This window comes from Chelonoidis abingdonii, chromosome 3, assembly GCF_003597395.2.
Source record: "Chelonoidis abingdonii isolate Lonesome George chromosome 3, CheloAbing_2.0, whole genome shotgun sequence".
In the NCBI taxonomy this organism is placed as follows: domain Eukaryota; kingdom Metazoa; phylum Chordata; order Testudines; family Testudinidae; genus Chelonoidis; species Chelonoidis abingdonii.
The window spans coordinates 36,946,298-36,960,600 of record NC_133771.1 but is presented as its reverse complement, the minus strand read 5'-3'; the positions used below and the strand labels follow the sequence as shown (position 1 = coordinate 36,960,600).

Below are 14,303 nucleotides of genomic sequence, written 5' to 3'. Positions count from 1 at the left end.
CAGTTAACCAGATCGTAACCATTTACCCTGGCAGCCGGCTGGCCATGCTGGGTCAGCCACACGGATCCATGTCGGGCTGGCGGGACCCCAGCCCTTGTTGCAGTGAGCGGCTGTGGCAGTCTAGAGCAGGGCCCACGCCTGCAGCCTCAGCAGGACCCCAGCCCCTGCCCGCCTGAGCAACCTCGGTTAATAGTTAACTGGTTAAATGATGTAATTTTAACCATTTAACCAGTTAACTTTAACCAATATTTACATCCATAATATTCTTACAAGCAAATATACAAACACACTGCTACCTCGATAATGCCACCCGATATAACATGAATTTGGATAAAATGCGGTAAAGCAGTGCTCTGGCGGGGCAGGGCTGCGCATTCCAGTGGATCAAAGCAAGTTCAATATAACATGGTTTCACCTATAATGCGGTAAGATTTTTGGCGCCCAAGGACAGCTTTATATTGAGGTAGAGGTGTACTTGTTAGTATTTGAGGAAGTGCAGTTGGGGAAAGTTATGTTTTATAGGATTATGCAGTTCAAATAATTACCATTGCACTTTGGTTTTTTTTACGCTATTTGCTTATAAACATACTAACATCAAACTTCTCAAATTTAAATTTATTTCAATATTTTTGGTAAAGGGAAAACAACATCTGTCTAGCATTCAGATTGTAACAGATTTCCCTTCATAAACTTTTTAAAACAATTAAACTTTGTAAAACCCAAAGTTTTATCTCCATTATGGAACGTCTAAAAAAAAATTCTTAACAGGCATTGTGGCAACTGGGACTAAAAACACTGGACACTTTTCTTTTATCAATATTTGAATGTTCAGTTAAACAAGCCTCTACCAACAAAGCAGTGATTAAGCAAATCACCTGAACACCCTAAAAAAGTAGGTGTGTTTATACAGGACAGTGTATATTTAAAATGTTTAAACCAGAAATAAGGTAAGTATAGTTATAACAAAGTTTAAATTAACTTATTTTGAACAATTCCAACTGGAAGTTTTCATACTGAAAAGAGAGTGTCTTATGAATTAAACACAGTCTTTAGTTAGCAAGAATGAAGTTTTCTAGTCATGATAGCATGCTAGGAGTTTTGTTTTCTAGCTCCTTCTCTTGCAAGTCTATCTGCTGCTTCATTTCCTGTAAAGCCAGCATGACCAGGAACATGCATCTGTTGAGAGATAAGTCTAAAAGTTATTTTGAGTCAACACACTACCAAGATTCAAATAGTCAAGAGACCACACCAAATCTGATCACCTGGTCAGTCTTTATTAATACCAAGTATAATAGCACCTCTCTAGAGTATTAAGTAATTGCTTCTACATATAGTAGGACTTCTTACAGCTAGATTCTTTTAACTGGTTCCTATCTCAGAGTTAGAGCCTTGTTTTATTTATTAAAATGTAGGTAAGCCTCGATGAGCAGATATCCAATGCTGAGTGCCAACTCCATACAATACTAATGCAAAAAAACCCCAAACCCACATTTAATATACATTAGCAATTATAAACCCAAACCTTTCCAACCCGTAGCCATTTCCCTCCCCAGAGGTTTGAAGATGCAGGGAAAGATGGGCTCTGCATTATGTCCAGAAGGTTGCACAGAGGTTCTGGCAGCAGAAGCAAGAGGAGTAAAAAGTTCTAAAATCAAGGACTCATCATGGAGAAGACCCGTGATGAACATAAATGGGTGGAGGCTAACAGGAGTACAACTACAGCACTATAATAACTAGCAGAGAGAAAGGGCTTTCCTGGCTAAAATCAACACCCTGAACACCATCCTTAAATCCTGGACCATTAGCTACACATGCTGCCTGACATGAAACCCTTCTTAAACAAGTTAGAGCAGTATTCAGTACTAGCTTCATTTTTCAAGTGGTCTCAAAATATAGAACAGGTGCAGCAACATGTGGCGCTCTCACCCTGAGGTGACAGAGACATATAGTTGGTTGAGGTCTAGACTAGAAGTTACTACACCAGTTGCAGATGAACTCAGTGATCCAGGAGCAGCCCAGAATCTATTGGCTCAAATAACAGAAGGGTAGCTGTGTTAGTCTGTATCCACAAAAACAGTGAGGAGTCCGGTGGCACCTTAAAAAAAAAAGGGATTTAAATTGGGCATAAGCTTTTATGTTTGTTTTTTTTTAACCCACTTCTTCAGATGCATGGAATGAAAATTACAGACACAAGCATAAATATACTGGCACATAAAGAGAAGGAAGAACCAGTGATGACAAGGCCAATACAGTCAGGGTGGGTGTGGCCCACTCCCAATAACTGATGATATGCTGGAGAGGATTTAGCTGGGGCCTGTAAGTTATTTTTCTTGTTGGGCCTGTCCTGTAGTAGGTGACTTCTGGGTACTTGTTTAACTCTGTCACTGTCTCCTCACTTCTCCAGGTGGGCACTGTAGTTTTAAGAATGCTTGATAAGGATTTTGTAGGAGTTTGTCTTTGTCTGAAGGATCTGAGCAAATTTGGTTGTATCTTAGGGCTTGGCTGTAGACAATGGATCATGTGATGTGTCCTGGATGGAAGCTGGAGGCATGTAGGTCCTCTCTTGGTATTGAGACCTCCTCATCAATTTTTGGGAGTGGACCACATCCACCCTGACTGTATTGGCCTTGTCATCACTGGTTCTCCACTTGTAAGGTAACCCCCTTCTCTTCATGTGCCAGTATATTTATGCTTGCATCTGTAATTTTCACCCTATGCATCTGAAGAAGTGGTTTTTTACCCATGAATGCTTATGCCCAAATAAATCTGTTAGTCTTTAAGGTGCCACTGGACTCCTTGTAACTCAAATAAGTCATTTACCTCTTTTACATATGGCAGTCTCACTCAAAGAGCATAATATAAGCTCTGCCACCATTTCTCAAACCCAACATTCTCAGCTCTCACTTAAGTGCCAAGTTCATGAAATGCAGCACTGTCTGGTTTTCAGACTAGCACAGGATACTCCTCTTATTGTGTCAAGTATCAGAAGAGTAGCTGTGTTAGTCTGGTTCTGTAAAAGCAGCAAAGACTCTTGTGGCATCTTATAGACTAACATACGTATTGGAGAATGAGCTTTCGTGGGTGAAGTGGGTATTCACCCACAGAAGCTCATGCTCCAATATGTCCGTTAGTTTATAAGGTGCCACAAGACTCTTTGCTCTTCTTATTGTGGTGATTTGTTCTGTTAAAATCTGAACAGTTCCACCAATTCTATTCCCAATGCAGCACTACTGTAGAGAAAGTGTAGAGTGGAAGCCTATAAGACAAGTCTCCCTCTGTGAAGTGCCAGAATACAGTGCTCCAGCCACTGTCAGATGGATTTTCTGCTGTATTTGGAAGTTTATGTTTTGTTTATAGCCAGGGGAAGTCAGATAAAAGACAACAGATTTAAATTTTAGTTCAGTACAGTTGTTTGCTTAACTGCAACCCGGAGCTTATATTTCAACTAGCGAGACAAGGTGGAGGAGATAATATCTAGTCACCCTTTGACATCTGAACAGAATACATCAGTGGAGTATCTGAATGACAGCAAAAGTACAATAAGGGAAGGAACTTTCTCTAGGAAAATCCCCCATGAGAAGTATAAAGCCTCCACTTATGCCCACTGTATTGTCTTGTAGGGATTACTTAATAGTTCATTTCCTGGGATTCTGTTTCACTAGCCATAAAGGCAATGGTGCAGAGATTTGATTCCGAGTTACATATCTCTGGAAGATTACACGCAAATTTAGAATAATTAGAAATGTAACTATGGGGACAATAAGTTCTTCTCAATGCTGCATTTATTTGTATTAGAAGAATTAAAGGTTACAGACTCAATTTAAAATAATATAACTAGCTACTCAGCAAAAAGTTACTGTATCCTACTTCTACATTTGAGACAGAGTTAACATACGTTTTCTAAGGACTGTCATATTCATGCTTCTAATATTCTTGGAAAAGCTTTGAATATACCACAGAAAATCTGAGTTAGTTTGTTTTGCACCCTGCTGGCTTCTGACACATTTCAGTTCTGCTAAAGTAAAAAAAAAACAAAAAAATTTTTTTACTGTATCAAGTTACATACCGTGAAAACTGATTAAGAATTCTTAAATTTTTGACCTTCAGCCCTAACCATCCTCTGTTAGTTTCTCACTATTTTAGTTTAGATCTGAGCTTTGCTCCTTTTTCCTGGAAATAGGCTAGAGATTTAACTGTGATGATTTTCTTGGTGGACAATATATGAGCAAATGTTTAAGTATATTGTTTGATAGGATCTACTTGATCCTTTTATGTGTATTTCTTAAATTATTACTTGGTAATAGAATCTTGATTATTTTGGATGGAGCTAATCATTTTCCTGGTACTTATGTGGATTCATGGTAGTTTTACGTTTATTAAAATTCCTTATGATGCTCTTATTTGTGAAAATGTATAAAATATTTTTAGAGGCAAAAGTACCTAAGTTAGTAGAGCTTATTCAGTCACAATTAACACCTCCAAATTACTCACCCACTGAATTTCCATCCCCTCTGAAAGCTTATCAAGTCTTTCAAAGTCTTCTTTATTTATTACATCTTTTCCTGTGCTTGTTCTCCAGCCGTTATTTTTCCAGTTGTCTACCCAACTTGTTACACCTATGGAAAAACAAATTAATATGTTTTATTGAAAGATAGTTACAGTTTCTAAATACAAGTACAAACTGGATATATTTTTAAAATTCAGCAAGAATGTAAATAACTTGTGGCTACTGCATAGGAAGGTTATCCATGACTACGCCTTTAAAGGGAAGTTGTTTGGGAAATTTTATCTTTTTTCAAATCCTTGCCATGTAAACATCAGAACCAAATACTAATCACTTCAACAGGGTATTTTAAGTAAAAGTCAAGGACAGGTCTCAGGCTTCCATTAATTTGTTTATTGCACGTGACCTGTCCTATGACTTTTTCTAAAAAATACCCATGACAAAAATCTTAGTCTTAGTCATTATCCCTGTAACATGCTTTATATTTACTCTAGAGCTACTTGTCTTCCTTTATCATCTCTACATACTATGGGCATGGTCCCACTCCCAATGACTTTAATGCTACAAGACCATACTGCTATCAGTTACTAACTTTCTCTACAACTGCATTAAAGACACAGGTGGCAATCTGTGAAACATGCTGATTTCATTCTCTAATAGTCTTTCAGAATGACTCTCTCTTTCCAGCATTTGTCCTTACACCTATGCTTCCCCACTGACTGGTACTGAAGCTCACCGTGTTTGAGCATAATACATGAGTTTAGATTCACTTAAGTGCAAGTTTACCAGGCGAACAACAATAAACTGAAGTTGAGGGTCTGTTTGCCAATAGAGTTAAGAGTGTGCAGCTCTAACTAGAGCTTTACTAACTTATTTTATTTGAAGGTCAGAAGAGGCGCATATATGGTGGGAATGCATAAACACCTAAAAAAGAAGGCATACAGCAGAACACATTCAGAACAATATGAACCGTAACATAAACCTAGAAGTCACTGAGAGAAAATCATCTACTACTGATCAAAGAAATAATTAACAGTCAATTTGTCCAAGATAGGAGTGCCCTTCATTAAACAAGTGTACTAATGAAATAGTTACCAGAATAGAATTGGCCACTTTATGCCTGGCAGTATGAGCAAACTAAACTGAGCTGTTAATTCTCATTCCACTAAGGACTCTTTCCAGGAAACCAGACCAAAAGCTCCCATAACCAGTCCCATCCCCAAATTTGTATGAACTGGTTGCCTCTGGTGGAGTGGAAGGAAACAGATTATTTAATGGATTTATTATTCCTCTTTCCCACACACTCTGCTCTTCCCCATCTCTTCTGCCTCCTTGCTGGTTTTAATTCCCTGGTCCACTGAGCCCTTGCTTAGCAACTCCTCCACTTTCTGGGGCCAATTCTATTAGGAACCTCCCTTCCACTTTCTCCCACACAGAAGTGGGAGCTACCAGAGTTTAAGACAGTGGGAAAACGAGACAGTTCTTGCACTACTACTTTCATCCAGGCATCCCCCTTTCCCTGTCCAGTAGCTCCTTGGCCTCTCCAGGGTGAGGGCATCACCTCCTAGAGGAGGCATCCAATTACTTCCAGCTCATTTGCCCTCTGAGCTGCTGCCTCATGCTTTGAGGGAAAAGCAGATGAAAATTTTCTCACCTGCAATGCAAAAATCATATAAAGTCTTTGTTCTGCCCAAGAGCCTCCCTAATTTTGGGAAAGTATAGATAAAAACCAATTACACAAATCTCACTCAATTATCTGAGCAGCAAGGAAGCCAGACTCGATACTGTACCCAAATCATTAAGCACAGACAAACTTTATCTTGAAAACACTTAAATAGATCAACTCATCCCAAAAGCCAGCAGTCACATTTTTCAATGGAAGAAACTGAGGCAGACAAATAGACTTGCCAAACACAGTGACTGTTTAGTTTATTAGATCTCAGGAGTTCCCATAAAGAGCTTGTGCTCGGACTACAAGAAAAATTAAAAAGGACTCTGGGATCCAGTCTGTTAGAAGTGACCTGCAAAGAACAAGATGCAATTGTGCCTTTTGCTTCACAAAGACGACCTAAATGTTTTTCTCCATTTGCTTTCATGTTAGAAATTCAGGCTATACCTATACTCTGAAATTATAAAACCACAAGGGACTGCAAGCTGAGTAACTAAGTGGGGAAAAAGGGGTTTAGTCTATCAGAGAACACATTAACTCCACTGCCTACTATTTATAGGAGATCTTGTAAAAATTCAACATTAACACCTAAGGTAAAATCTCACAATATACATTGGGATACACGACCCTCCAACAGTCTTCCATTTAAACCAGGGAAGAACAGACTTGAATAACATTTCTAGAGGTAAAAACAAGCAGAACAATCTTGAAGTGTTTCAGGGTTGTGTTTTTTTTTTTTTTTAAACTTTGATACAAGAACAAAGGGGCCGGGGGGGAGGGAGGGGGAAGAGAAGAGAACAGGCAGTTTCCTAATACAGTACTACTTTGCTGGCCATTTTCAGATATACAGCCTACATTTATAGGGTTTTGTACGAAAATTCATACACCATTTTGTATATTGCATCCAGAACTTCTGCCAGAAAATCCTTTATTATAGACGTTCAGTATCTGATATTTTAAAACTATCTTGTCTATTCCAGAGTTTGATACAAACAGTGGATGTGATTTTGGCAAGCTATGCAGGGTGTTCTTGGAGTCCTTTTCCCTGCTATTACTGGGAATTGAAATGAGTTATGCATAATCCCTTCCTTACACACCATCTAAAAAAAACGCAAACTATTTTACAGAAACAGATTTGTGGGGCTTACACAATGAAGGTATGTGTTCTACATTCAATGCACAGCAAAGCTGAAATCGTTAACTTACCATTTATAGTGAACTTGCTATCAGTGTAAAGAACCAGTTTCTTGATGTTTTGACTCTTTGCTTGCTCTATTGCTTTGCAGGCTGCCTAAAGGAAGTGTTTCAATAATCGTAATTCAGAAGATTGTGAACAAAAAAATACATACAGAAGAAATACAACTACAGAATTTAGTGTGAAGACAGACAAAAATTGCAGTAACGTTATCAGATGTCCCACTGTTGGGAAGTCTGTCAGAGACAGGATACAACATGCCTCAGTGGAAGGTGGAAGACAGTAGCCAATTACAGAATAACTAGTCCCTAGAAGAAACTTCTTAATCCTGCCAGTTAATGATTGGCTCAGCCCTTCAATCATGAGGGTTTATATCCTGGCTATTTTCCTCTAATAGAACTGTGGATGTTCTGATTATTCACATAAATGTCTAATGCGGTTTTGAATCTTAAGATCTTGACATCAATGATATTTTATTATTTCAAAGGTTAGTTGTGCATTGTGTTAAAAAGTATTTCCTTGTATCAGTTCTGAATGTCACCTTTCAATTTCATTGGATTATCCTTATCTTTCGAATAGGAGCACCATTTTATCTTCATTAAACCAGATATTGTTCTGTAGAGCTCCATCATGCCTGCTGTTATTCATTTCATATCAAACTGAACAGTCCTAATGTTCTCTTTCATAGAAAAGTCTTGCCATTATTTGTCTCTAAACTCCTTTCTACTTCTGAGCTATCTTCCTTGAGATAGGATGAACAGAACTAAATACAAACATTATGAGGTAGAAACCCCAGAGAAGAAGCCAATGTGAGTTCCAGAAAGCAACTCTACCAACTCCTATGCAGAAATACTGTTAGCATAATCACCAGCTTCCTTCTTGACTTGTATTATTGCTAAAATCCCCACAGCAGAGCCCTACTAAAACTAAACTGAATATCTGAAAATACCTGGGAGCTTTAGCAGCTGATTAAATTGTGTGGAGTCACAGTGCTCAATTCTTTCCCACAAGTATAAAACAATTTTAAAAATGTCACAACTTACATGTATTTCAGCTCTTTGGTTGGTCTGCCGTCCAGAAAGCCTATCACTAGTATTTCTGTTTAAAAGCAACACAAAATACATTAGTGGTTCACACTACTGCATGAGTGTATAGCTACAGATTAGGCAGAATTGAGGCATAACTAAAATTTCCCCTTCAGGGGAAATTAAAGTTTTTAAATAGCAATTATTCTGAAATTTAGGCACACTTGGCCCTGTCCCTACTGCAGGTTGAACCTCCAGGTTGAGAACAGTCATTTTAATATAATTATATGTAAACTTGTGGAAGCACTTAATGGGAGCCTAAATTAAACCTTCCCAAAGATATTACCTTGCATTTGTCCAGGCTGACCCTGGCTATATTTTGTCTACATTTCTAACCTCTACAGGCACCTTTATTTCTGCCCTCAGTGATGGCTGATATTCAATATTCCAATTTAATAAATGAGTTTACTCTTTCTAGCTCATTATTTATATAATCTGGTGATATTATTAAAGAAAGTCTCAGTCAAGTAAGTATTAGTTTAGAGGGGTAGTTGTGTTAGTCTGGATCTGTAAAAGGCGACAAGGAGTCCTGTGGCATCTTACAGATTAACAGACATATTGGAACATAAGCTTTTGTGGGTGAATACCCACTTCTTCAGACGCATGAAGTAACTGGGTTTCGCATTCTGAAGTCGCTGAATTTAAAGGCCATACAATTTAAGTGATGAATTACACAAGACCAATATTAGTACGTTTTTGTACAGCAAGTGATTTAACTATGATCTCAAAATTACTTACAAAGGGTGGTCTGGTCCCCAATAGACTCCTACTCCAGCACGTGCCTTACGACGCCCATTACTTGAGCAGCAGCCATCTGTATAAACAACTACAGAGTCACCTGCAAGAGATAGATACATGCAATCTATTTAAAATGTCACAAAACAATTTAATTGTTCAAAGGCATAAGCCTCTTTCAACTACATAAAATTGTTTTAACAGATTTATATTTCCTCCAATAATGCTCTAGCAACCTCTTCACATAGAAGTTGTATACATCATCTTGCACTGCTGCAGAATCCATGAAATAATTTTAGCCCCAACTTTTTTCACAAGAACTTCAATTTTTGCCAAGCCTCAAGATTGTGTGGAAGAGCTTCATGCCCCCAACTCCAGGTCCCATCTTATTTTTCTAAGATGGCCATCAACCTCAATGAAAAGTTAAAATGCAAGTTTAAATGTGTTCACTCAAGTCTATTTACTCAGGGCTCTGACATGATTCCATATCAGTTAAAACATGATTTCATCCTGTCTACAGTGGCCAGATCAAGCCATGTAATGATGACTAGTGTTATATACTCAAAATATGCTTTATGATAAGATTACTTAAATTTATTATTGCTCTGAAGGCACTCTAAACATTACTATTAGAAAGCCAGAACTGTAATTCTTGCATTCAGATATCCAGTTCTCCCACACACAAAAATAAGTTTCTTTAATGCCCTACCTCGATCACCTATTAGGGAGGGCTAGGGGCTAAATGTCAGCAAAAGGAGATAATCTTCCAGGCATACCATAAAGGTTAGATCTACACTGTTAAACCAAGCAGCAATAGTTGCGGGCTTCTCACAGAAAAGGACATGCCAAAGCTTCTTTACTCTAGAGAATTTCAACCTGAACCAGGTTTTAGCTGTTAGTGAGAGCAGCAACTTTAGGGACTTGTTAAATACTCTGTTTAAAATACTTCATATTCATTAAATATACTTCAAAGAGGCTTACCCATATATGAGAATTTATCTTTGCTCACTGAAGGTGCCGAGTATGTCTCACTGTATTTTACATGTTTTCTGTTAGATTCTTCCTCCGAAGACTGCTCATATGGTCTCTTGCATGCACTGTAACTTGGGCTTGCTGTCTCCAATTCATTCCAGTAGCTATCACTCTTTTGTGTTAAACCAGATATGCCATTAATACCTAACAGAAAAAAACAGTATTACACACAAATATAAAAGTTAAATTATAATTTGCATGCCTAATTGTAGCAGTATTAGAAGTTATTTGTTAAACTACTAGGGAAGACATTCTGGTAGAAGTACCAAGTTAAATTTCACAGCATTCCTTTAATCCCCAACAATTTTTTTTTTTTATTTTTTTTTTAAAGAGAACAGAAATAAATGTACAAGTCATCATTAATGCTATGTTAAATTTCAGCAATCAGGACATGCAGCTGTTAAGGTTCATAAATTAACAGCCACAGTGCACACATGTAGTACTTTCTATATTGTGTATAGCTGAGCATAACTTCATGTTGTAATATTACAATTTCGCTCTTCTGTTTCCTAGATATTTTTTTTTTAAACTGTGGCAGGAGTAAATATATTAAAATAGATTTTTAATTTCCAATTACCAATTTTAGCAGTAGCATAATTAAATTCAATTTTAGAAGAGGAGTTCAATACTCAGACTAAGCCTTAAAGTTGCATAGTAAATAACAATGACTCACATAACTAATCCAAAGCCATCTTTGATTTTTCCTTACCCTGTATGTTTTACTAGATACTGATACATGAGCTCAGCGCAGATTTTCAGAGGCATTCAGCATTGCCTTAACTCTACCACCATTAAAAGTCAGTGCTGGGCTCTTTTGAAAATGCCACCCAGTGACAGAGTACTGGGCAACAGCAGCTGAACTACCACTCTGGTCACTGTATCTCCAATCAGTTGCCTGGAATATAAAACTGACTACTACAGTTGTGACTAATGGATAGATTGGGGATGGGCTGCAGTGAGCTATAAGGCTAATTAACTCATTAGCTCAGAAGGTAGATAAGGCACTGGCAAGAACTGGTAGTGGGAGAAAACCAGTCTCTCAGAATTAGTCCCAAAAGAGATTTCCCACCTTTCCTGTCCCTGACCTAGGGAGTTAAAGATGATATGCTGTTGTAAATAAGATACTGCTGGTGAGGGGAAATACTGTAAATAACCCACACGTGTTTACAACCAATGTCTCCAAGTGCTCTCTGTGTGCAGTGGAAGAAGAGCAGAGGACATGCCTTGTTAAACACTCTATAACAGTAGTGAAAATTTTATGGAAATATTTTAGTTAACTTAATGATAAAAGAAGCTTGTATGACAGTAATTCATCAGTCCTTCTATGCAACAGCAACTGATCTACATTCAGTTATAACAGTGGTCCCCAAACTTTTTGTTACACCCCTCCCTTACCAGTAATGGAATCTATCCATGCCCCAAGAACCGCAGTTGGAAGCCAGGCCAGCACTAGGATTAGGCAGTACTCCTTCCCTGTCCCCCTTGAGGACAAGCCTGGGTCCCCCATTCTCCCCCGAACTTTCCATGACCCCCCCAAGGAGGCATGTCCCACAGTGAGGACCTCTGAGTTATATGACACAAAATATATGCCACACAACATGGTATGGTTTCAGAGATACTGAGCAGGGAGGGAGTCGTGGGGGTGCTGTATCTCAGAAAAATCAGACTATTTTTACCTGCTGTTGCTTTGGAAGTAACACCCATTAGTTTCAGAACAGCCGTCCAAGTGTGGTGAAGGCAAGAAACCTAGCTGGTTTTTAAAATGAAGCTTTAACATGCTGAGACCACTGCTTCTCATGGTGACCTATATAGCCTCATTATTTACTTATACTCCCCATCTACTGGTATCCATCTGTCTCTTGTGTGATACTAAAAGTATGTCCACACTAGGGCAGCTCAGCTATGGCACTGCAGCTGTGTCGCTGTAGTGCTATAGCACAGGTGCTTCCTACACCGAGAGCAGAGTTTTCGCATCCAGGTAGCTAATCCACCTCTCAGAGATGGTACAAAAGGCAATGGAAGAATTCTGCAGCTGACCTAGATCTACACAGAGGGTGAGATTGACCTAAGTATATCACTCCAGGTGTGAAATTTTTCACAGCCAGCAGGGATGTAGCTAGGTCAACCCAAATTTTAACTGTAGACCAGACCTTAGGCTTTGTCTACACTAGCACTTTTGTTGGTTGGGGTGTGGAAAAAAAAACAAACCAACACACCCCTAACAGACACAAATTTCACTGACAAAAGTGCCAGTGCGGAGAGCTCCTGATAATGCTGCTTGTTGGAGGTGGTTTAATTATGCTGGCAAGAGAACTCTATTCTGCTGGCAAAGAGCATTTACACAGGAGACCTTAGAGCAGTACAGCACAGTTGCCAACTTTCACACTGTGAATACGCACTCCGACTGTCACAACAAGTCAAAAATCAAGCTAATCCAGTGTTTCTGAAACTGGGGTCACTGCTTGTGTAGGGAAAGCCCCTGGTGGGCAGGGCCTGTTTATTTACCTGTTCGGTCCGCAGGTCTGGCTGATCCTGGCTGCGGTTCGCTACTCCGAGACAATGGGAACTGCTGGAAACAGCGCATGGGCTGAGGGACATACTGGCTGCCGCTTCTAGCAGCTCCCATTGGCTCGGAGGCCAGTGGGAGCCACAATCGGCAGGACCTGATCAGCTGGACCTGCAGACAGGGCAAGTAAATAAACTGGCCCGCCCACCAGGGGCTTTCCCTACACAAGCAGTGACCCCAGTTTGAGAAACACCGAGCTAATCTCATTTCAAAACAAGGCCAAAACAAGACAATCCCTAAAAATCCAACACTATGTGACTAAATCCCCCTAGCCTACAGTCTGGACTGTGGTGGGCCCACTGTGCACCCCTGACTCTCTCTCTTCCCCATTGTTTGGCAGGAGTCAATTTAAAAAAAATAAAAAATAAAAAGGCAACAAGCTAAAGAACTAGTCAACAAGCAACTCACAGAAAAATTAAGCCAAAAGCAAGCCTAATGTCTGCATTTTCTCCATGGGTTTGGCATGTCTGAAGTACACCTGTACGGTCTGCAGCGGAGACACAGCCTTATAGTGTACGTTGTTTGGGACAGGAGCTGTCACCATCGCAGTACACAGCGTTCTAACAGTAAGTACACACGGAGATACGTGATGGGGTTGCCGGCAGGGCACCACACTCGATACCCCTGGTGGTCCTGCCAAACGTATGTTCCTGTACAGACACTGCCCCACGCAGGGAATGTGGAAGGTGCTTGCTGGGGTACTACCTGCTGAATGGGATGAGGACTGCCGCGACTCGCTGCCCACAAAGGACCAAGCATCTGCCTCGCTGGCAAATTTCTTGAAGCTGGCGGCCGGGTACCTGTTCACCTGCTCTCGGCACTCCTCCCTACAACACAGCAGCGACAGACGGGCCGTCAGCGCGGAGCCGGGCGGCCCCAGAGGTGGAACAAAACCCCGCGGGCTCCTCCTACCCCGGGCCGACGGGGAAGCCTAGGCTCCCTGGCCGCGCCGCCCCAACATAAGGGGTTGAAGAAGCCTGCCCGGGTAGGCCTAGCAGGGAAGGGGGATCCACGCCGGTGCCTGGGTCCTGCCCCGTACCAGGAGCCCCCAGGCGGGATGGGAGTGGGGACCACTCGGGAGCAGTCACCCTCACCAGGTCTGATAGACTCCGATCCTCCTGCCTCTGCGCACCGCGTAGAACATGCTGCTCCCGCTGCTGGGGACAAAGCAAGGGTCAATGAGCGCCGCGAGCAGTCGCCGCAACATGGCGCCACCGCCCGGCTCGCCCCCACCTGCCCCTAGCCTCGAACCCACTGCCGCCCACCAACCTGCCTCCCACACAGACGCTTTCCTCTGAGAAGACAGCAGCCTCGCTCGCCCCGCCTACTGCGCAGGCGCAATGCAGAGGCCTCACATCTAGCTAGCTTAGCCTACCTATTGCGCAGGCGTACTATGCAGCTACCTTCCCGTTCCTTCGGCGAGCGTCTTCTACAGCGTAAGAACCCCGACTGCGCAGGCGCATTGCCCAGCCTTGCCCGGAGTGCCTTCCAGGACTCGCTGGACGAGCAAGGGCTGG

General features: G+C 40.9%; 1 protein-coding gene across 1 annotated transcript; it reads right to left on the bottom strand.

Moving 5' to 3' along the window:
- Positions 1-600: 600 nt before the first annotated feature.
- Positions 601-14,047, bottom strand: RNASEH1 (ribonuclease H1). The gene is made up of 8 exons (XM_032791077.2): positions 13,881-14,047; positions 13,492-13,613; positions 10,170-10,364; positions 9,192-9,291; positions 8,412-8,466; positions 7,380-7,464; positions 4,492-4,616; positions 601-1,176 (listed from the first exon to the last, which is right to left on the bottom strand). Exons 1-8 carry the CDS (start codon positions 13,991-13,993, stop codon positions 1,090-1,092), a joined length of 882 nt encoding a protein of 293 aa, XP_032646968.1. The 5' UTR covers positions 13,994-14,047; the 3' UTR covers positions 601-1,089.
- Positions 14,048-14,303: the final 256 nt, after the last annotated feature.

Bases quoted from the DNA above. Each gene is read 5' to 3' on its own strand.
- RNASEH1 (XM_032791077.2), bottom strand. From the start codon at position 13,993: ATGTTGCGGCGACTGCTCGCGGCGCTCATTGACCCTTGCTTTGTCCCC. The intron at 9,292-10,169 runs GTAAGCCTCTTT...TATCTCTTGCAG, and splicing joins AGATAAATTCTCATATATGG to GTGACTCTGTAGTTGTTTAT. The intron at 4,617-7,379 runs GTAAGTTAACGA...GTTTTTCCATAG, and splicing joins TAGCAAGTTCACTATAAATG to GTGTAACAAGTTGGGTAGAC.